We start from the raw sequence: 23,319 nt of genomic DNA, 5'->3' as shown, positions 1-23,319 counted from the left end.
CCCCCATAATAAAATATTTGAGGGGGTCATCTCCCCCCAAGTTAATGAGCATTGTCATTCAAACGGTGTGTGTGCACTGCATCATGTGATTATGGGGACATTTTATTGAAGTTGGCACCCCTGGTTTAGAGTGTTTAATGATCCCCATTCTAGAGTATTAGCATCCCTTTAGTTTCTCTATCCCCTCAATCATTTTGCTTGCCCTTCTCTGAACCTTTGTCAACTCCACAATATCGTTTTTGGAGGTCAGGCAACCAGAATATTCCAACTGCAGTTGTGGTCATCAGGGTCGGCCCTCCATGAGGCAAGGTGAGGTGAGTGCCTCAGGGGACAGGATCCACAGGAACAGCCAATCTTGATGTACATCTTTATTCTTCCCTTGTTCTTCTTGTAAATGTTTACTCACTCCTTGGTCCCTGGTGGGGAGGGGGTCACTATTTGGTGGTTTGCCTCCAGTGCCAAAATAACTTGGGCTGGCTGTACGTGCCTTAGATTTGTACAACAGCATTATAATTTCAGCAGTTTTCAGTTCCTTTCCTAATGATCCCAACGGTTCATTCCTGGTCAGTCACTGCCAATTCAGACCTCATGAAAATACTGTATACGTGAAACACACACACACACAGAGAGAGAGAGAGAGACACACACACACACACACACAGAGAGAGAGAGAGAGAGAGAGAGAGAGAGAGAGAGAGCTGTCACTTGTATTTAAGCAGCACATCCTTCTAATTATTTTAAAATGATCTTAGTGAATCATTTTAATAATATCTTCCTAATGCATCAAGATCAGCATTTTGTTTCCATTACAAGACAGCAACTCCAATGTAATATTTCCTTGTAATAATTCATCAGCCAGTTTGTGAAGAGACAGTCATAGGAGAATGGAAAATGCTCATTTACCTAGTGTGGCCCTATGGCTTTCTTTTGAAATTATTGTAGTTGTAGCAAATCACAAAAGAAGTTACATTGCCCTGAGTAGTGACACTAACACTACAAATAAATGTGGGTCATTCCTGAATGAACCTACTCTAAATACTGGGTACAAGCGAAATATACAGTTTCGGTCTTTTAAAGCACACACACACACTATTTTGGCCTGATTAGGAGCACTTGGCTGACAACCCTACTTTTATTGAATTTGCCAGTGGATTTGTTGAAAATGTGAGTATCGGGGAACATGGCAACAACTGCTCCATTTGTGTATGTGTGTGTTTGCTGAAGGGTGTGTAAATTGTAGCAGCTGGACTGCTTGCAGCTGGACTGGGGATTGCATTCTTTGCTGATCAGGGTGTGTGCTTATAACTGGAGAAGGGGGATTCCTATTGGAAAAGTGGAAACTGGCAAAACAGTCAGTCCTACCTAGAACATAAAGTTAAAGAAAAATGAGCACAAGCACAAAGGAGAGCTGATGCGTCTTCCTGCAATGCTCCAAGACTTCTAAAAAAGTTAATTCTTAACTGCAGACGTATGGCTACAATACCCTTGGGACAACATGCAGCAGCAGCCCTTCTGCCTCCACCTGCAATTCTTAGCTGCTTCAGCTCTTGCTTGGAGTTCCTTCTTGAGCTTTGGTCCTGGGGCAGCTGAACTAGGTAAGGATCCTGAGCTTTTAACAGTTGGTCCTTTCTGGGGTGTGGGGAAGGCTGGTGGTAGGCTCAAAGAGGAATGAACTGGGAAGAATAAAGGGTTTGCCTATTGTGTGGGATTTACACCCAAACTCAGAAATTATGCAAAACAACAACAGCACATTTCTGATCCCAAGTAAGTTGGAAGTAGAGTTAAATGTAATACTGTAGATTCTGAGGGATGCATGTCATCTGCTCACCACTGTAACTTCGTTCTGATGCTTTTTACATAAGTATCAGTCCTGCTCGTTTCAGTGGAATTTTCTTCCAAGAGTTGTTAAGCTTGAAGTATTAGTATATCTTGTTATTTCTCCTTGAAATCATATAAATAAAACAAAACAGAAATCTTTGAGATACGCTTGTTAGAGGTGGGGTGGGGAGTTAAATACAGGAAAGTACTTAAACTGAGTAAATAAAAACCCCTTTTAAACAGGTCCTGTAAGAAGAAATGTTTTGGTTCTTTTAAAAAAATGTAGATGTCTTAATGGCTCACTTAGCAATATAAAATTTCAAGACAGGAAAGTATTTTTTGTGGTGGTGGTGGGAGCATTCGTAAATGAAATACCTAATTATCCAATAACTGGATACAGATTTTAAATGCACAGAAAAGATGCTGCTGTTCAGAAGTATTGATATAATGGGCAGACAACAAAACAGAGTAGAATGCATAAGCTAACCGTGATACTTTGAGAGCATCTGTTTAACAGTTGCATGCTGCAAGGACAGCCAGAAGGTGAAAAAACACTTCCAATCATAGAGAGGGCATGGCATTTAAAAAGGTCACATTGCTGGAGGTCACATGTATGTGCTTGCAGGCAATTCACATGTGCATCATTAGCTGGATGGATCATTGTGCACGCATAATTCTCTGCCGTTATTCAGCTGCCAGTGCTGAATAGTTAACCTGATAGTTAAAGGCCCTTAGCACAGAGCAGGTGTTCAGGGATGGGAGTAGAGAGGACTCTGTGCAGTCTTCTATCTCAGCAAAGCAGCTGATCAGTGAAATCGAAGCATAAAAGGCTATGTGCGCCCACAGTTGGAATGGGGTACCCTAAGCAAATCTCCTTATTGCCAAATATATACTGCAGTATTTCAGAAAATAAGTTGCAAGCGCTGGACCTTCTGTTGATTTCAAAAGTGATCAATGGGCAGCATTCATTTGGCATATACTGTATAGTGAAAGAGCTATCTAAAGCATCCTTCATTTGAATTTCAAAGGGTCACCCAGGAAGGTTTCCAGGGCTAAAAACAAGGCAAACCACCTTATCTTCTTGATCTTCAAACAGTGTCTCTAATTTCTAAACCTCTTTGAAGGGTTGCCAGAGTATAAGTGGTTACTTATCTGATAGAAAAGACTTTGCACCAAAGGGAAATGACTTTTTAATTCCTGGAGGCAACTGATTTCCGTTGCAGGGGTTATAGCCAATGGAAGTAATATTTATAGACACTGGGACAGATGCAAATGATGGGAGAGGTGAGCATTATGAAAGAGTTATGAAACTGGTGATTGCCTTCCTTTTTTCATTTCTTGCTGAGTATTCCACTCAAATGAAATTGCTTGGAAGGAGTTTGCATTGTGACAGATTGCGCTGTGACATTACAATGATATTAACAAAACCATATGCTGTTTGCTTTTATATTCTGGCGATAACAAATCTGCTAATTCCACTGTGGATAGGGGAAAAGCAACCAAGTAGCTGTCTGCAGATGCCTCATTAAGGAGAAGAGAAAAATCTTAAGGAGTAGGAAATAACATTTTCTTTGTGATTTTCTCCATCAACATTTACAAGGCGAGGACTGAGTAATGATTAATGAAACTCTCATTATATTCGCACTTTCATGTTTCCTTGTGCAAGAAGAAACATGAAAGGGTTACCAGCAGTAGCTGCTTTCTGTAGTTATTACTTGAATTAAGCACTATGCACAACACAATAATAAAAGGTACTGGTGATTCTTATGTGTAGGTTGGAGATGTGACTCTAGGCAGAACCAAAGTACACTAAACCAAGCATGCAGGTCAGTGTGCGCATGCACACATGCACACACACCACAAATGCCTTTGGCCCACTTCTGACTGCTGAGCCACAAGTAAGCAATTAACAGGAGAATGTGGGATCAGTGTCTGTCTTCCCCTCATTCTGAATTTCCCTTCCTTTCCTACCAGCTCTAAGGGAAAAACTACATGTTATGTTAATCACATGGTTTGCCACTAAGTGCAAAATTTCCTCACTCAATAGCCATTTTGGAGGCCCTAGTCAGGATAATGACCCTGGCAAGGAGCAGGGGAGAGATTTAGTCCATTACCCCTCTCACACCTGCTATTTGCAAGGGAACAAAGCTCCTTAGCTTTAGCCTCCGTCCAAGGAGCATGGTCCAGTCTAAATCAAAACAGGGACAAAGGATGAAAAAAAAAATTTTTTTTCCCATGTCAGAATCCCAGTACTAATATTGCCCCCCCCCCCAATGCTGGCTACAAGTGAAAGAAAAATATGATTAACATAACATACAATTTGGGGGTAGGTTGCCTTGTAATTAAGCATAATATTAGTGTTGGTGATTGCTGCCAACAGATTTTTCCTAAATTCAAAGTGAGTTTGGAAATTCCTCCTCATACAAGAGTAGAGAAATTTCTGCAGTATTTTGTGTGGCATGATTGGGGTGGGCAGTAGTATTCCAGTCCCCTGCAATAAACAGATAAATGACAGATAAATGACATAAAGATAATGTTTTGACCATTTAATTCAATTGTGTGTGTGTGTGTTTTTAAAAAAATGATATTTATTACTTTTTTAACATTTCCAACACAACACTGCAAACAAAAAAAGAAAAAAGAAAAAAAAGAAAAAACCATGCAAATACAATACAAAAACGCTACATGGACTAACAAAACAAACAAAAACAAGCAAAAACAATTTAAAAACACCTCAAACATTTTCAATATCTTATATTTCATTCACTTATTTCCAGCGACCTCCTCCCACCTCCCTTTTTGTATTCCACTTCTATTATTTGTTTCAGCAATTCCTTTCCATCTTACTCTGTTTTCTGTTCTATAATTATCTTAACACATTCTTGCCATACTTTCCCTTTAATTTTCTATTAATCTATTTATACTTAATTCCTTATGACATTTCTGCTAAAGTCATATAATTTCATTCCAACATTTTTCTAACATTCCTTAATTTTACAATATTTCTATAAATAGTCTTTAAACTTTTCCCAATCTTCTTCCACCAACTCTTCACCCTGGTCTCGGATCTTGCCAGTCATTTCCGCCAATTCCATATAGTCCATCAACTTCATCTACCATTGTCCAACGCTTTAGTGTTTTCAAAAAGCAACCATTCTCTCAACCAGCAAAAAGCAGATGGTTCACAGCAAAGTTTAAAGGTCTGGCAGGGCAGGTCCACCTCCTTCTTTGGCATCCATCAATATCTTAAGTTTTGTTCGAGGCTTCCTGCCCTGCCAAACAACTCTAGGAGCATCCCTCTGCCACCTCCTGAAACCCTCCATCCCATCCAAAACTTGCAATGTTTGAAACAAAAGCAACATCCCCAGCAACACAGCAGCCCTCATCCCCACCACAATAGCTCGACCCAACAGTAACAACTTCTGATTTGTCCATATTTCCAAATCCCCCTTCTCTTCAATCCACCATCCTTCAGAGTTATCTTTAAGCAGATTCACATTTTTGGCGGTCATAGTAACCCCCAAATACCTCTCTTTCTCAACCAATGTTAGTATCGCCTCCTGAAAATCTGTCAAGCTTTCCTTTTCCAATTCAGATAGGGCTCTGGTCCTCAAATTCATCCGTTCTTTTTTAAGTTCAGTCATAACAAATGTCAACTTATGTTCGTCAAGTTGTCTTTGTATGGATGGGACTCTCCTCTCCAGTTGTATTACTTTAAATTCAGCAGCAAGGGTTTTTCCCCTGACTTCATCTGCAGTTTGCCATATCAAAGTAGATTCCTGTGTCAGTTTCTGGGTGGTTTCTGAATTGATATTCACCTTTTGTCCCAAGTTATTTAAACTTTCTACAGTTGAATCAATTTCAATATTTGCAACATCCAATTTCACATTTATCGCATCTGTTTTCTTGTGGAGTTGTTCCAGCGAATCGTTTATTTTCAGTAATGCAGCCACTAAGGCCTCCTCTGTCGACATCCCATCTGTTTTTTCCTTTCCGTTTGCCATAACACTTAAGAGATTCAAGGTCAATTCCAAAGTCTCACACTTTTTTTATCTGCAGCTGGAAATTCCCCTAGCCCAGCTCCTATCAAGTAACCAATTTCAAAAGCTTCCACTAGGGGAAAGCGAGTTGTATTTGTATCAGTCAGTATGTCCTCTTTTAAACACAGTTTCAATAATCCAAAGTTAGTTTCAATTTTCAGTTACTTTCCTCCTTTTTTAATAAAGTTCAATAAAGTTGTTTCAATTTTCCGTTACTTTTACTCCTTTTTAAGTGCAGACGAAGACAATGGAAACAATGTATCTCTCTTATGCGAGCTGTCACCGAACGTTCTATTCGCTGTCAATGAACCTTCCAAGACACGTTTGCAGGAGTATATTTGTGTAAAGACAAAAGCCACTATCTCCGCTTTCAGTGTCTCTCCCTTCTTGGTGTGCTCAAACTTATCCTTCTTCCATTCTTCAGCTAATGTGAGGGAGATAAAGGATGCAGAGCCCTCAAATATTCTACAGTACATACAGTGAAGCTACTTTACTCAAACCTCTGCCATTGTTTAGAACTGCCATTTTCCTCTCAGTCTCACCCCCTTCTCCCTGCCATGCCACGGCAGTTGTTCAACCTGCCTTCATTTTTGCTGCCCTGTCCCAACCTGACTTCATGTAAATCCAGGATTGTGATGTGACACTACAAATCTTCCAATAGGTGTTGCTTGATGACATTCTTACATTTTTATTATAAAGAGGCTAATATACAAATGGAAAGCTGATAGCTCCATTACCATATGACCACACTGCTGTTCAGGATACTCTCATTTAAAAGATCTTCAGGCTATATGTTGTGCAAATAACTTGAAGCTAAATACCAGAAACACACCCATTTCCTTCTTCAAATTTTAAAAACTCAATTGTACAATTAAATCAGTATTTTCTTGTTTTCTGATCTTTTAATAGTTTCTGTTTTGGCTGAATGTTGTAAAACTTTATATATATATTGGATTTAAGTGTGGCTTCTTCTTTTAATAGGAATTCAGTGGCATTCTTTCTTTTTCTCATTTTTTTAAAAAAAGAAAGATAGGAAACCGTATGTTATTGTTAACCTTAAGAACGACATATCTTTATATTCTTTCCAAAACTGTATTTTCATATCTTTGTGAGATAATTGGAACCAGGAAGATGTCCTGAAAGACAGATGCACCTTTTGGATTCCTCAGTGGAAGTTGTAATTTTAAGAAGCAGTACGGGTTTAAAATGTATTGTTGCATTGTTAGTTGAACCTTGCCAACTGATTCAGGCTGCATACCACTACTGATAATGGAACAGCTTTCATAATAGGATTATATGCCCTTGGCGGGTTTCTGAAATATAGGCCTGCAGCAAGGTTTCTCTTAGTTGAAGAGGAGAGGGGAATCAGAGGATGTCGGACTCTACTCACAAGCAGGGCTGAGGAACCTCAGGCCAGAGGCTGAACGTTGCTCTGCAGACTTCCCTATCTGGCCAGTGTTAATCTCCCCAAGCCACACCTCTCACCATGCCCTTCATAAGTACATTTGCCTGGCTGGAAGGTGTTCTTGAACACAATGTATTTACCTGCCTGGGTGGTGATAATGGTGTTTTTTGTGAATGAATAAAACATCTGAATTTTCCATGGCTGAATTGTATGAAGAGTCACATGCGTTGCTGTACCCAGCACTATTATCTGACCCCGAGAGGGTTGCCCAGCAGGGAATGTGGCCTCCGGCTGAAAAAGGTTCCCCACTCAAGCATGGGCAACCCTTATAGGCAGTAGTGGTGAGAGCTGGTCTTTTGCAAACACAACTCCAAAGCTTTATTGCATGCACAGAGCTGCTACTTTGGTTTCTGCCCACAATGCTCCTTGACAGAATTGTCAATGGGCCACCAGCAGCCTCTTGTCTACTCAATATTGATGAATTCATTACATGATTAAAAAGCATATAATTCTAAGCAACGGACAAATGCACGTTCTATTCTGAAAGGAGTTACACATACTGAGCTCTCATGTATGATTTAGTTGGAATTCCTGCATCACAGGGGATTGGACTAGATGACCCTTGGGGTAGCTTCCACCTTTATAGTTCTATGATTCCATGTGATTTTGTTTAAGGTAAACCTACTTCTGACGCATAGCTCTTTGACTAGTCCAACTTCCATTACTTTGATTGCTCTGTGACATCTTCTGAGAATCATGGGGGGAATAGTCCTAAAATGGCAGAAACAGAATGGATTGCCTAATACAATATCAACAGAATTGTAGGAAAGTATGACTTTTCTTGCTGTTTTTATGTTTATTCATTGATTGGCAGGTAAGTATATTCTACTCCCTTGTTAGGTACAGAGGGCAGCTTCTCTGGATTGGACAGCAAATTATCTGTAGGCTTCACTGATATGATGCATCTTACATGCTGGCAGGTGCATTTATATCATGATAGCCTCTTGACAGCTTCATTTGTTGGCAATCCCAATGCATGATCCCTTAGGTAATGTTAACATCTCATCAGTTCAGTGACTCTCAAAAACCTACTGTTCTTCTCATGATGTAGCAAACACTCACAACTTTGTTAGGACATTTTTAAAAGTCCTACAAAATTTGGAATACATAGTGTCACTGCTTATAGATCAAAGTTCAAAGTTTATTCTGAAATGGTGGCATCTTCCCAGTTTTGTGTGCTGTACCATATTTGCAGTGATCTGTCAAAACACTATTTTAATTGGCTGTTTCCCAAAGACAATGGGTGAAAGGAAGAGGGGACAGAAAGAGTACAGTTGGTACCTGCCTGAATGGTAGATTTAGGGGGATTTCGCTGGGCTATCAGGTTGAGCTTGGGGTTCAGCCTTGATGACAAGGTGGTAGGAAAAAACTCTTCAGGGAAGTGAGATAAAAAAGGGATGAGAGAAAAAGCGACCATTTCAGATTTAAACTTAGTTTTGATCATTCAACAAGGGTACAGACTATTGAGAAAATTGGATGACATAGGTAAAAAAGTTGGATCATTTGTTATGGAATGACCCAGTACTAAGGAGGAAGAACGTGCATTAAGCCTCCAACTTGTAGTGTGTTGTGAATGGAGTTGGGGTACCCAAGTGGCAGCCCAATAGACAGACATCAAAGGGGCATTGGCAGAGAGCTGCTGAAGTAGCTGCCGGATTAATAGAATGACCTGTAATAGAAAGTGATGGGGAAGCCTCAAACCTCCATATACCATCACAATAGAAGCTATAAGCCACCTAGATAAGGTGGAGGAGCTAAGCTTTTTGCCCAACGAAGTGGGATGAAAGGAAACAAATAAGAAGTCAGTTAATCTACACTCTTTAGTCCTGGCTAAGTACATCTCGAGTGCACACTTCACATCTAATGTGTGCCAAGCCTTTTTCAATGAGAAGAGTTGGGACAAGACGTGAAGAGAATTGACTCTTGCTGAACATGGAATCTCAACAAAACTTTGGGTAGAAAGGAGAGGTCAGTTCTCAAAACCACCATGGAATCTGTATGGAAAATACAGATATGCTTTGCTACAGATAGAGCCCCCAACTCTGGCACTCTATGAGCAGATGTAACAGCAATTAGAAAGAGAATTTTAAAGGATGAGTGTCTAAGTGACATTTTGCCCAAGGGTTCAAAGAGAGGCTTCTGCAGAGCTGAGAAAATAGTTCTTAGGAAGGAAAACGGTGGGTTACCAAGTGGACACTCTAGGACTGCACCATGAGGAAAGCACTTCAGCACCTGATAGTGAAAGAATAGATGATAGAGTTGCTGCCTGGTGGTTCAATGTGTTGGGTCAAAGTCCTTTGCTGGGGCTTTTCTGTAGAAAGGCAAGTATGTCAGGAACTGTCAGCTTGCACACTGCCATAGCCCTGCCTGAGGACCACTTCAGAAGTTTTCCAGCTTGCCTGGTATAGACATTGTGTGGAAGGAATGCAGAATGGTTGTAATTACTGGTTGAGAGAGGTGCAGTCTCTTCAGACAACTCCATTCAAAATCCTCGCAGTCAGACAAAGCCAACATGGATTTGAATGAATGAGAGGGCCTTGGGAGAGCATGTCCTGGCAAAGCGGCAGTTGCTGGGTGTGTGTGATGTTGCCAGGATAAAATCTTCCACATCCATGCCCGGCCAGAAGGAGCAATCTGTTCCCATATCTAATGCAGCACTTCCTAGAGAATAGATGTGGGTGGAAATGTGTAATGGAGACCAGGAAGTCAAGGGGACATGAGGGCACCCCAAAAATTCTGCCTGAGGGATTATGCCTATCTATATCCCACATATATATTTGTGTGTGTGTGTGTGTATTCTGAGAGCGCAAGATCAGACTGGGATATGTGAATAATGTGTCTTCACACATCAGCTGCTTATATAAACAAACCTCTCATATACTGATTTAAATAGTTTTATTGTGGGCTGGGAGGGGATTCTCTGCAAGCTTAAATTATGCCTATCCATATCCCATCACAATATCCATTGTCAATTAGCATATCTTGCTCTTGTTTACTTATTACTCTCATTTGCATGAGCATGTGGGCACTTCAGTTCATTAACACTTCAAACAATAGTACAGTATTAATCTTCTTTGTTTCAAAGCACCTCTACTCTCCCTGCCTGAGGGCTGAACTTGCACAGAGAATGTTCAACATCTCCCTAAATAACCACAATGTCAGTTTCCCAGAGGGGAGGGTGGGACAAAGAAGAAACTCCTCCAAACTTTTGAATATATATGAGAAAGAATATGGCTGTAGAGTGGTGGCGGTGGTGTTTTTAACAAACCCTGAATGTTAATTTTTTTTGAAAAAACACCAACACATTTTGTGCCCCAGGGAGGTCAGTGGAGACTTCTTGTTTATTTCGGTGGCATCTGGTGATTGTTCTCAGTTCAAAGTTAAGCCTAGAATTGTGGGGAGACTTCCATTGCCACCCTCAGGCCTTGACTTTGACTTCCATATCTGCAACTGTCTATTTGTGTTCAGAGGGGGGAGGGCAATCAGGAGGATATAACACATAGACACGAATGACACTTCTTTTAACAGTTCTCCAAATGGCTTTTTGAACTTGAGAGCTTTTCAGGAGTATGGGTTGTGTGCCCCCACTCCCCAGTGTTTTCTGTGATGGAACTAGGGCAGAAGGTCAAAAATTGTATCCTTGAAACAAATTTTGAATCTTTAAAACCCAGTTCCAGGCATTCTGCCAGTAGAATGCCAGCTCATGCAGCCAAGCCTTTAGGTACTTTCAAAGTAGCTAATCTTAGAGAGAAAGGGGACATTTCTCTTCCCTAACTATAATTCAGCCCCAAAGCCAAACCTATTGATATTCTGGATCACATTAGTCATGACAAATCATCACTGTAAAAACATTGTTTCATTGCCCCTGAGGTACTGAGAGATAATTTAACTATGTATTTTCATGACTTAATTCATAATATTTGTAATAGGGTTGAGAAAGGATGAGCCTCTGTTTCTCCTTTCTTTTTCTGGATGTTTCCTTGCGTCCATAATGGAGCTAGTCGCTCTAGCTGAGGGCTGTGTGAAGACTGTGATGTTAAGCACAACAGAAGTAACGCATGCTTGGGCCACCTTACTGATTTCAGTGAAAGGGGCAGCTGTACATTCACAAATTAATGCTGACGAAGGGCTGTCCCTGATACTGAAATGAATGTCAAAGCACATGCATGTATCAGATCCCCATTGCCACAAAGAAAGAGCTGTAGTTCAGTAGTAAAACATATGCAATGCCTACAAAAGTTGCCGGGTTCAGTACACCACAACTTCCAAGTCAGACTGAGAGACACCACTCTCTGAAAACCTGCTGAACCACAGCCAGTCACTGCAGACCATCTAAGCTGAAAGGACCATTGGTCTGATTTCCTATGTTGCCGAGTCTCTGGATCAGCATGAATGGGTACAGCCTGCACAACTTATATATTGTTATTATTATATATTTCATTTATCAGTTGCTTTTTACAGTAAAAAATATATGTGACTTGACAACACAATCAGAGAAAAATTTAAAAACTCTGACAATACAAAATCCATAAAATATTCAAACGACAACACATTATTAAGGACTAAGTCATACCTGCTTTATTACACTACAATAATCTTAATTTGTTATTATTACCTTAAAATCCCACCATTTGCCCAAGGTGCTGAAGGCAGCAGATGCGATTCTCCCCATTTTATCCTCCCAACAACCCTGTGAGTTAGGGTAGGCTGAGAGACTATGACTGGCCCAAGATCGCCCAGTGAGATTTGTGGCTGAGCTGCTCTCCTAGTACTTATGTGCATGCAAATGAAAGCTTATACCCAGAACAAACTTAGTGGGTCTCTAAGGTGCTACTTAGGGATGCGGGTGGCACTGTGGGTTAAACAACAGAGCCTAGGACTTGCCGATCAGAAGGTCGGCGGTTCGAATCCCCACGACGGGGTGAGCTCCCGTTGCTCGGTCCCTGCTCCTGCCAACCTAGCAGTTCGAAAGCGTGTCAAAGTGCAAGCAGATAAATAGGTACCGCTCCGGCGGGAAGGTAAACGGCATTTCCGTGTGCTGCTCTGGTTCGCCAGAAGCTGCTTTGTCATGCTGGCCACATGACCCAGAAGCTGTATGCCGGCTCCCTCAGCCAGTAAAGCGAGATGAGCGCCGCAACCCCAGAGTCAGTCACAACTGGACCTAATGGTCAGGGATCCCTTTACCTTTACCTAAGGTGCTATTGGACTATTTTTTTATTTCGACTGTGTCAGACCAACACGGCTGCCTACCTGAACCTAACCACAACAGTACACCACAATGGCTCTACCAAGACATACCAAGCCAAATGCCATTTCAGAGCATTGTGTGATAGCCAATCAAGCTCAATGGATTTCCTACTTTGGCCACTTGCCTGGAACTACACAAAGAGGTGGGTTGTTAGTCACTGGACAAGGCACAACTTCCCCTCCCCAATGCTTGGCAGTGATAGACTTGCTGGATCACAAGCTCTGCAGGTGTAGTACATATATATGCAGGGGGAGAGCTTGTCCTGTGTTCTTCAAGTGTATCAATATGCATGTTTAGTTACTTTTTTTCCACATCGTCTAATTCATTTTTTACCAACTTGTATAAAAATGTTGTTTTTAATAAACCCAGCAGGAAGAAATCAGGAATACACTTGGGGTAAATATAATATATCATTCCATAATTTATACTGTATTCAAGTGCTCAGTGTTTTCTCAGGAAACGTTTAAGCCTTCCCTAGTTGCCCCAGCTAGAAAATGAAAATTCACAGATTGAAATTTATTCAACAGCAGATGTTCTAATAATTATTGTTGAATCAAAAAGTGCTAAATAGTTCCCCATTTCCTTGGGCAAAAATCTCAAATCATTATACCAATTTAACAGCATGATGTAATGAGTCTGAGATGCAACACCCCAAAGCACCTAATTTCAATGCTTTTCCATTCATCTCCTATAATACTGTTTTCAGTAATAAATAATTCTTTCCTGTCCATAGAATTTGATTCTGAAAGGCGCAGGGCCACCTGCCTTGCTTATGGTGGAGAAACTGAAATCTGTAGTTGGAATTAAATACAATACAATAATGTCACCGAGAAATGAAACCTATTCACACCACATGTTGTGTGTGATGGAGCACCTGGAAAGGGGAAAGGGATGTGGCCAATTTGGTGGTGGTCTGCATCAATAGCAGTAGAGTCAAAGGGTGTAACCTTGGATTTTAAATCATGTTGAGAATTTAAAATGAAAATCAGAAAGGCAGTAATGGCACCAAAACCACGAGTTGCATGGGAAGCTGCCTTATACCAACCAATAGCTAAGTATTGTCTACACTGACTGACAAGGATTCTCCAGGTGTTCAGACAGCGATCTCTCCATCCCCTACCTGGAGATGACAAGGGATCTTCTCCCTGCAAATCAGATACTCCACCACTGAGCTGTAGTCTGTCTCCAAACATCCTCCTCTAAAGAGAAGGTCTCTTTCTGTCCATGGATAGGACTCTGATCCTGTGGAGCCTTTCACCCCACTAACTGGATGCTCCTGCAGGTGGAAGATAGAGAAGTGATTTTCACATATCTCCTTTCCTGTATAATCCTATGTACAAACCTCCCCTCCCGCCACCCGGTATCATGGAGGGCTGTTTGATCCCTCAACATCAGGTTTTTGGGGTATGGGGGATGCTCAATCTGCTGGATTCCTCTGTCATCTAGGACTTAATCTACTGCTGAGAATTCCTCTTCCACCAATGGTAATGGGTACCATTGGAATGGTTGGGTGAAAGACAGGGAGGCCAACAGTAGGGGAGCTGGAGCTAATGATTGGCAAAGACACCTAATTCTAGTTTTGTCCCTATCCTCCTTGCTGAGTTTTACAATGGCAACACTGAAACTAAGAAGGAGGAAGCCAACAGCCAGTGTCACTCCCTGAGCTGGATTGTAAGTAAGAAGGCAGGCGAGTTGGTTGGGCAATTCCTTGTTCAACCTAATGATTGAACCTCCACTATCCACTTGTCCATTCATAGCAGCAGACTGAGAATAGGTAAAGTTCTCTATTAATTCTCTTCTTGTTCTCTCAGCTCACTCACTTCAATTTTCCTCAGAATGCTCTATTATCTAGACCAAGTGTCCTAAATTACCTATACTCCTATAAATTTGGCATCTTGTGCTAGTTTCTGGCCCAGCTATACTAGACTGATAACAACTTGTCTTCTGGTGGGAATGGAATCAGGGGTTGCTAAGGGAATAAGTCTCCCTAACACCAGACTAAATTCTTCGGTCATCCCTTGTACTTTATTCCTCAAACATGAAAAATAGGTTCAGGCGTATGCGCTGAACAAGTGTGGTAACCACTGCTTGATGGTACAGTCAAAGTCTGTATTTTTTTAAGTTGTAATTTCTTTTGATGGTGAACACAGAGACAGACCTATTTTTATTCTTTCTCCATTATTAAAATATATTTGAAGTGTTTGGTTGAAGTCTCCTTTTTGACTTCACTGAATTATCAAATTACCCTATTACTATCTGATTTGTTTTAATAAAATGGATATGTGAAATAAATTTGCCGTGTATTATAGGAAGCAAAGGTCCTGGCTTAAGGTCTATTACATAAAAATTCAATTTAATTCAAAAACTTCCCTGAATTATTAAAACACCCACTTTCTGTCCAATGACAACTAAGATATTTTGGCATTAAAAAAATGTTGTGGAGCTACCTTTCATCACCACAATATCACCATTAGCAGACAAATATTTTTCTTCTGTTTTCAAGAATTACCATTTATTTGGGAGAAAATCTAAAAGCGTAAAGAGTAATAATGAGCAAATGAACGTATTTTTTAGCCAGTTGTTCATGCTGTGCAGTCATTTTCACTGCACAAACTAATATTGCAGTCTTGTGTAATTTAGACCCCCCCCCTCTCTCTCTCTCTCTCTCTCTCTCTCTCACACACACACACACCAGAGACAAATCTATAATATGGCTCATATATCAAGATTAATAAAAATGACAAGAATAAGTTATTTGTCAACTAATGTCAATTCCTTGGCTTTTTGTTATAGCTTCTGTTGAACAAAATATATTGCACTTGAACTCTGCATTCATTCGTGACAATGAAAGCTACCACAGAGTTGTTTTAATTATGTGCTGTTGTTTTTTAAAGGAAGCCTAACATTTATTTATTTATTTATTTGAGGAAAACATGCCCTCAATTGCAAGCTTTCTGTATAATTTATATAACTCTGAAGTGATCCATCATTTGTTCATTGGACTACATTTCTCTTAAGAAACATAATACATAAATAAATAACACTACCACTCTGACACTGCAAAACAGGGGGAGCAAGGGGGGAAAGTTATATCCAAGACTGACATAAGCCTGTCTGGTTAAGATCACTGAAGGTGGGAGGGGAAGCTATGGCTCAATGGTAGAGCATGTGCTTTGCATGCAGAAGATCCCAGGTTCAGTCCCCAGGTAGGGCTGCACAGCCATTGCTAGTCAATGTACTCAGCATTAGTTGCAAGGAAAAAATAGGTATAAAAGGAGAATTCCTGTCAAGATCCAAGTTTGGGGCAATTACTCTTAGGTGAGGCAACCCAAGCAGAGATTTAAAATAACAAAATAGGCAGCCAGATGAACCAATGATCTGATTTAGACCACAGAAAGCTACTTTATACTATATTCCCATGCTGAAAGATTATGTACACACATTTTTTGTTTTGTTTAGTAAGGCCTTCGGCACGAATGTTAGTTAGTTCTTCTCTCTCTCTCTCTCTCTCTCTCTCTGATCTTTTGTGATTTTAAATTTTGTGGTTCAGCTCTGAAGTAGGAAAAAATGGAATACTTTAAAAATAGAATGGTTATGCACTTGTAGTTACACAGCATGCTGATAAGTTTCCAGTTTTGGCCACAGAATTTAAGGAAAGCTGTACATGGATTTAGTCAGCTTTCTTTTGGATTTAGTAGCAATCAAGTCTGAAGAATATCCTCGATACTTGAGCAGAGGAGACTAAACCCTAGTTCTGGGGATCTTACCTGGCTTCCCAAAACCCCACTGATTCTGGCTGTGGTGGCAAAATAATAGTTATACGGATGATGTAGGTAGAGCACCGTGCTCAGGCAGAGCCTTGCCTACTAATGTGGATGCTATTTGCATTTCCCAAATCATCAAACTGATCATTTTATGCATGGAGGGGGGCCCACAACCTACCTCCCCAGATAAGTCAGGTGATAAGGTAGGACTCTGTATCTGTGCTTTAGGATTGCATTGTTAGTCCTGCTTAGAGTAGACCCATTGACAGCAATGGAACTTCAGTCAGCCTTGACTAATCTGAGTCCTATGGATTACAACAGATCTACTCTAAGCACAAGTGTGTCTGGATGCAACTCTGAAAAAAACTATTTGCAAATAATAAATATCTACAGTACACTTGGGAATACAACAGAATAAAACAGAGCACTGTGAGTCCACATTCACAATGACCTCTACAGAACTGCAGAGAAGCAACTATAAATCCAGTTTAATTTATTCACAGAAAGGGTCTACAAATCAGACATTTTAAAGTTACTATGGTATTTATTGTCAGATGGCTAGGGAACATGAACAAATATGCTAAGAACAGTCCACTTACTCATGTTAATATGGCAAAATAGATAATAATGGTTAGCAAGATGCAGTATATAATGCAAGTACATAGAGTGCATTCGGTGGTAACTAAACTTAGGAGAGAGAAAATGAAGTTCTGTATCTTGATTTGGCCTGAGCAGCCAAGACAGCCAAATTCCAACCCGTGAACTTCCATGTATAGAAAGCTCTTCCTGAGAGGGGAAACTTTCACTGTTTGTGCCAAGTGGTGTTTTGGGATGGTCACCAATATCCCTCATTTAATCCTACTCCTTATCCCTCACTGATCTACCAAGCCAAATGCAGTTTCACATCATTGTTGTTTAGAAGAGGGAATTTCAGCAGGTGCAGCTTGTCATGCAAGCTGAAATTTTCTGTTCTGGAACTCTGTTGTCGTTTTTTCATCATGCCACCCAACTAGCTAGCAAGGCAGGGCATTTCCTGGATCTTGTAGCATGGGAAGAATTGGGAAAGCAATCTTAGGTAAATTTCTCTGCCTTTCTTCATAGAAAGACAGAGAAATTTACCTCAAGATTAAAGTAATACATTCTTAAACTAGCTCAGCTGGGCATCTTCCCTTTCCCCTTCCATTCATCTTCTGGGACGAAATTATTTATGCACTTTCTCTTTTCTTTACAGGAACAATGACTAAATTAAAATGAGCAAGACAAGACACAATAGCCTTGCCTTGTTTGACAGGAGCTAATAAGGACAGGAAGCAAATTAAATGCACAGTAAGATTACTAGGAAAGGTTTAAAATGGCAGGTCCAGTTAAGGAAGTTGCCCCCACAGCTATTACAGCTTTATTAATGCATTAAATGCAACAAATAAATATAGTCACAAGTGGCTTCTTGAAGCAACAGTGACTTAGGTGAAAAGGGCACTCTGACCTTCGGAGCCTCTTGGACTGAGGTAGTGCAAATGTTAGATGTATTTCCCATTGCCTCTTCTCCATTTATGAGTGCCCCTTGCTTTAAACACATTAGAACTGTAATCAAGCATAATATTTGCTCCCAGAGCCTTCAAGCAATCAAATGTAAAATAATGCTGGGTGATTACAGAAAGCAATTTCCGCGCCTTGTATAGAGCTTGAGTTTCCCAGGGTGGCGATTAGCGTGGGGGATGTGTATAATGGGCCAATGTATACTACTAAAAGAAATATTTCTTCAAGCAGCAGTCTTGGCAGATTAATTCTGGGAAGAAGAGGAAGAAGGAAAAACCCACACACCGAGAAACAGTGTTAAGAATGTCTAGATACTTGATATTTCTGATGATCTCACTTTCTTGCTAGCCATTTGATTCTTAGTGAAATCTTCCAGAGATAGGCAGCCAGATGTACACAGGCCTGTTTCCCAGCTGATAAAAGTTAGCAGAACTATGATTGAATTGTTACACAAGCTTGCCCTTCTTGCACAGCATTCCAGAGATTTCATTTCTCCGCCACCTCCCTGAAGAGTAAAAAGTGATGTCATAGCTGAAGATCAGAAACAGATCACAAAAGGGATGTTCCTGATGCTTAACTTTCTCCAGAAAAAAGGCATACACACATATACATACCTAGATCCTTTATTATCCTTTAGCAGGCATTTCGATAATGCAGTTGGTGTAAGGGCCCATTAAATTGCTCATTATATCTTAAAGTGTAATTTACACACAATTTTGCAACCACATGCAAGGTTATAATCACAAAATGACAACGATCACCCAGTACATTGTAAATAACTTTTACACTACATCAAATTGCTTCATCTTTCTGAGGGGTGCGTGGATTTCGGCCAGGCGAGACCAATTTCTTTTCTACTCTAGGGCAGCTTTGCTTCATACATGACCAGCTGCAAAAGTGGTCCTTTCAAAGGGGTGGACTGGACATGTATACCTCTCTAAAATGCACCTCAGAGAACACATAAGCTTCCATGCCAACTCCTGAACAAATGAAGTCTCTTCCTTCAGAACACAGAGCAAATGTAGAGGGCCCATTACAAAATCAGGAATCATTGTGGAGGTCCCAACTTGCATACCTTTTGATGTGTAGGGAGGAGGGTATGCACACTGGGCCGTCATGTGACAGCTGCTAGCACTAACTGAGCTAAGGCTTGCTGAATTGCCCTTGTGCACCCCTATTAGAAAGTAATAGGGGAAACCCCCAAAAAGAGGCAGGGAAAGGCTGCAAACTATTGGCATTTAGAATTCTCCCAGGAATCACAAATGCTCAGGGAAAGAGAACCATTTGGTATGCAAACTTCATTTCATGCTGGTTTGCATTAGAATATGCTAGATTTAACATTTTCCAAAAATAGTGTTAAAAAAATAATAATAAATCCTACCATTCTTAGGATGGACTCGTTCGTTTTGCTTGAAGTAAACAACAACAACAACAAAAAAAACCCTAATAAACAAAGTCAGAAATTCTCAATGCTTTCTATGCTAATGCCATAATATATTTATTTATTCACTGTCATCTTACAAAGTGCTTACTCTTCTCATTTTTATCAGCTGAGTAGCGCTTTGGGAATTAATGTAAGGTTATCTCCAAGAGATACAGTGAATTCAGGTATTGAGAGTCAAATTCTTAGTAGACAGTAACTTAAATCGAGCGCATATAAACCAACCACAGAGAGAATAATAGCACGAGCAAATCCAAATTCATGAATATCTGTATGCTGCGCCCTATTCACAGATGCCAGAAATATGTGTCTGAACAACAGAAAAGCATAGAGAGCAAAGAATGGCTTTTTCTTGGAGAAACACCTTTATCTGACTCCTTTAGGAGATATTAGTTTCTTTTTATGAATTTCAAGGCATGTGAATTTTAAAAATATAATGATGAATATTTCAGATTTGAAATGATTTAGTGATTAATTGTCGGTAGTAGGTGATATTCTATGTTAGTCTTACATAGAGTAGACCCAAAGAAAGCAATGGACTTGACAGGGTAGGATTGGACCCAATACTTTTCTTATATGAATCATACTGTGTTTTGAGAGGGACAGAAAATGTTTGTTGTTTTTTTTAGCTACAATGCAAAGTGTTTAAATGTAGTAAAAATAAATTAAAATTTAGCTTTAAAGGAATTGATTTAATCATGCATAACAGCAATGAGGCAATAAGGAGGGTAAATTGAAAACTGTTGTTGTTAATTGAATTTATATACTTCCCTATACCCGGAGGTCTCAGGGCGATTGACAGAAAAAAATCAGTATATAAAACCACAAAATATATAATCAAAATAAAACAACAGCCCAATAAGCCCTCCATGCTTTGTGTTACCTAGTAACTTCTCATTAATTCTGTTAATAGAAAAGTCACATATTAGCAATGCTGTTGAAAGCTAGTAGCATTTCTTATACAGGCAGGGAAAATAAGGAAGAAGTATCCACGTGCACAAGAACATTGTTGTTGGCAGTAATTGTCACTGTTAGTACTACTATTGTATGACCTACTCCAGCAGTTCAGCCAGGCAGGTTACTTCCAGAGAAGACAGTGTGATTCAGTTCAAAGAAACAGATTCTTTATTTATCATCTCTTCTTCACACAGTGCTGGCCTCTGTGAGAGCACGGAGCCCAAAAGCAGGATGTCCCAATTTAATCAAGGCAGTTGGGGGATATGAGTCCTATACACTCACTGCACAGGACACTATTATTGAGCCCACTGCATTTTGAATGACGTTTTTCCTCAGAGGCACTCTCAGTATCAAACTATATTACAAACCATTTGCAATATGTATTTTTAATATGATTACAAACCATATTAATGAAATTTACAAAGAAAACTTGAAGATGTTGCTCACTCCATGTAGAGACAATTTCTTTTCTGAGACACAAAACAGACCGGCAGAATAATCCTGTGGAGGGGTGGGAGGGGGAGCAGGGAGAAACCACCAAATACAAAGCTCTCTTAGGCTAAAGTGGAATGTCCTGTTTTTTCCATTTGTCTTTTCTGACCCATTTTTACAATATAGCCTATTGCTCTCAATGGGATGAAACATAATTGCAGCAGTTCCAGAGCTGACACATTTCCCTTCCATTCTGAGGATGCGTTAGGAAAGCAGGTATAACTTTGTATCCAGATTCTTCAATCTTTCCAAATAATGCCCCTTTCTTGCTGGTATCAATACAACCAGAGCAGTCAGTGAAGGTTTCTGTGATAACAATCAGAAGGTTTATAATTGCAGACCACCTACTCAACACAAACACCTTCTGCTCGGTAGGCACAGATTGCAGAAGGGTGAATCTGCAGTATCCTATGATTTGTTCCCAGATGCTGTGATCAGACTAGACAGAGAGAGGGCTCACTGCTTAAAAATTTACCTCAGCGGAAAATATAGTGGAAATAAACAGACCAGCAAGGCCAAACACATAGGGTTGCATTCAGCTAAGCCCTCTGCAGAGCAGACCAATTAAAATGGTAAAGTTAGTTATTGTCATGGTCTGACTGGGTGCAGAGGAACCAGTGGGAGGAACCAGGTGGGGAACCACCAAGGGAAGAAGGCTCAGAGCTCAGGAAGTGGTGGTGGGGTGAGGCTGAGTGGTCAGAGGGAGAAGAGGGAAAAGACTGGGAAGAGGAGGTGTCGGAAGCTGAAGGCGTAATGCCTTAGTGAGCTGGGACAGTCTGTGGCTGGGATAAGTCCATCCAGAATCATAGGCAGAAGCTGAAGCAGGAGGGTGGGAGGAGAGAGCGAGAGATGAGTGAGGCTGGTGAAGAGTCACTGGGGTCTCCCCCTTCCACTGCGACAAGCTTCCCTCCGTGCTGGTCTCCCAGAATCAGAAGAGGCCTGAAGTGGGAAGAGCAAAGACAGACATGCAGGTGCTGTCACTGATTGCTTGGGTGGGGGGAACCTTGGAGGAGGAGGACGAAGAGACATAGACAGTTGTGGGGAGGTGGGGACCTTTACTCTAGGGGCAAGACCTACCGAGGATAAGTTCCTGTGCTCATTAGACCTGACACCCCGCCAAGTCTGTGCAGATCATGTTCCCGCGAACAGTTAACTCCAGTGTGAATTACTACCAGCTTGCTCCTGTCAATGATATCTGCTAAATTCAATGGGTTTACTTTGACTAGCATTTAATGCCACCCATAGGAATAATCTACTACAGGACACTGAGAAACCAGGTAACGAGCAAAGCCCTGCCCCACCAACTGCTACTGCTATTTCCTGGCTTATGTGCAGATACTGGGAACTGAATATGTGCATAGCTTATTCTCTGCTAGTGAATGACAGTTCTTCCCAATGCACAGGGATGTAACTGCCAATGCCGATTCCCAGGATTAAGCTGCATGGACACTTGATTTTACTTTGGACCCCCCCCCCACTGTTCTAAAGGACAGAAATTAAATTAATTCATATTAATGTAACAGAAGTAAACCAGCAAATTATTAGCTAGACTTAATAATCCGTTGATAACACAAATACACATAAGCATTTGGACTAAATCCGGGGAAAGGCAGCATGTCTGTAAGCAGCTCAGTCTTTCCGCATTTACACCACGTAATTTGTAGCATAATGTGGTCCCCTATCTGTGTGAAGAAGTGTATTTAGTTTAATTCATCTCTGGGAGTTAGGATTCCTCTGAGGAAACTGTTATCCCAGCTTACAGAAATTCAGCCATTTGAATGTCATTAATATTAATGAGTCAACTGATGAATCAATATGCACTGTAATGAAATTATCCTGAAACCGTATGTTGCTGTTGTTGTTTGTTTTTAAAAAGGATTGCAGTGGTAATAGTAAACAAGGGAAGCAAAATTACTTTAATGTCAAGGGCCTGGTTACCATGTGGGGGCTGTGGGGTATACTTAGACATGAATCTCCCCCCTCCCCTCTTTTCTATATTTTCAAAATAGCTTTCTTAGTACATGGGGAAAGTTTATTACAGATTCAGAAAGGCTACTGGGATAAAGACAGTTTAGACAAACTGCATGTTTGTTCTTTACATAGTGTTGAACAGTGTGAGAAATTATGGGAAATCATGGCTATTGTGGCCTGAGGCAGGGGTGGGACATTTTTGGCTTGCCAGGCCTTTGTTGGACTCCACTTCCCATCAGCCCCAACCAGAATGATTAATGTTTAAGGATAGTGAGATTTATAGTCCCAAAAATATATGGAGGGCCAAAGGTTACTTAACCCTGGTCTACAGCAAGGTGTTGTGACCTGCAGCACTTTGTCGCATTGTTATACTCTAATAATAATCTTGGGTTTAGTTTTAGACTCCAGCATTGTACTTTAAACAAGACTTAGCAGATGTTTTCAAGATGAATTCCTAGGGGAAATGTCATCCAAAGCAACCCATTTGAAAACAAAGCGTATTATGAGAGTGATCGGCAAGGTAATTGTCCCTTTTTTGAGAGAGAGAGAAAATAATGAAGAAAAAACTGAAAGATGGAATAAGAGGT

The 23,319-nt window shown here is 40.5% G+C and overlaps 1 protein-coding gene across 1 annotated transcript in view; it reads left to right on the top strand.

Moving 5' to 3' along the window:
* Window positions 1-1,371: 1,371 nt before the first annotated feature.
* LOC308477018 (von Willebrand factor D and EGF domain-containing protein-like) overlaps window positions 1,372-23,319 on the top strand; it is a 209,713-nt gene continuing 187,765 nt past the window's right edge. Inside the window, exon 1 of the mRNA XM_081005140.1 lies at window positions 1,372-1,595. Coding sequence (XP_080861266.1) covers window positions 1,496-1,595 — 100 coding nt within the window. The 5' untranslated portion in view covers window positions 1,372-1,495. The remainder of the gene's footprint in view (window positions 1,596-23,319) is intronic.

Source organism: Podarcis pityusensis (genome assembly GCF_964106645.2).
Source record: "Podarcis pityusensis genome assembly, chromosome: 1".
Taxonomy (NCBI): Eukaryota; Metazoa; Chordata; class Lepidosauria; order Squamata; family Lacertidae; genus Podarcis; species Podarcis pityusensis.
This window is presented reverse-complemented; position numbering and strand designations above follow the sequence as displayed.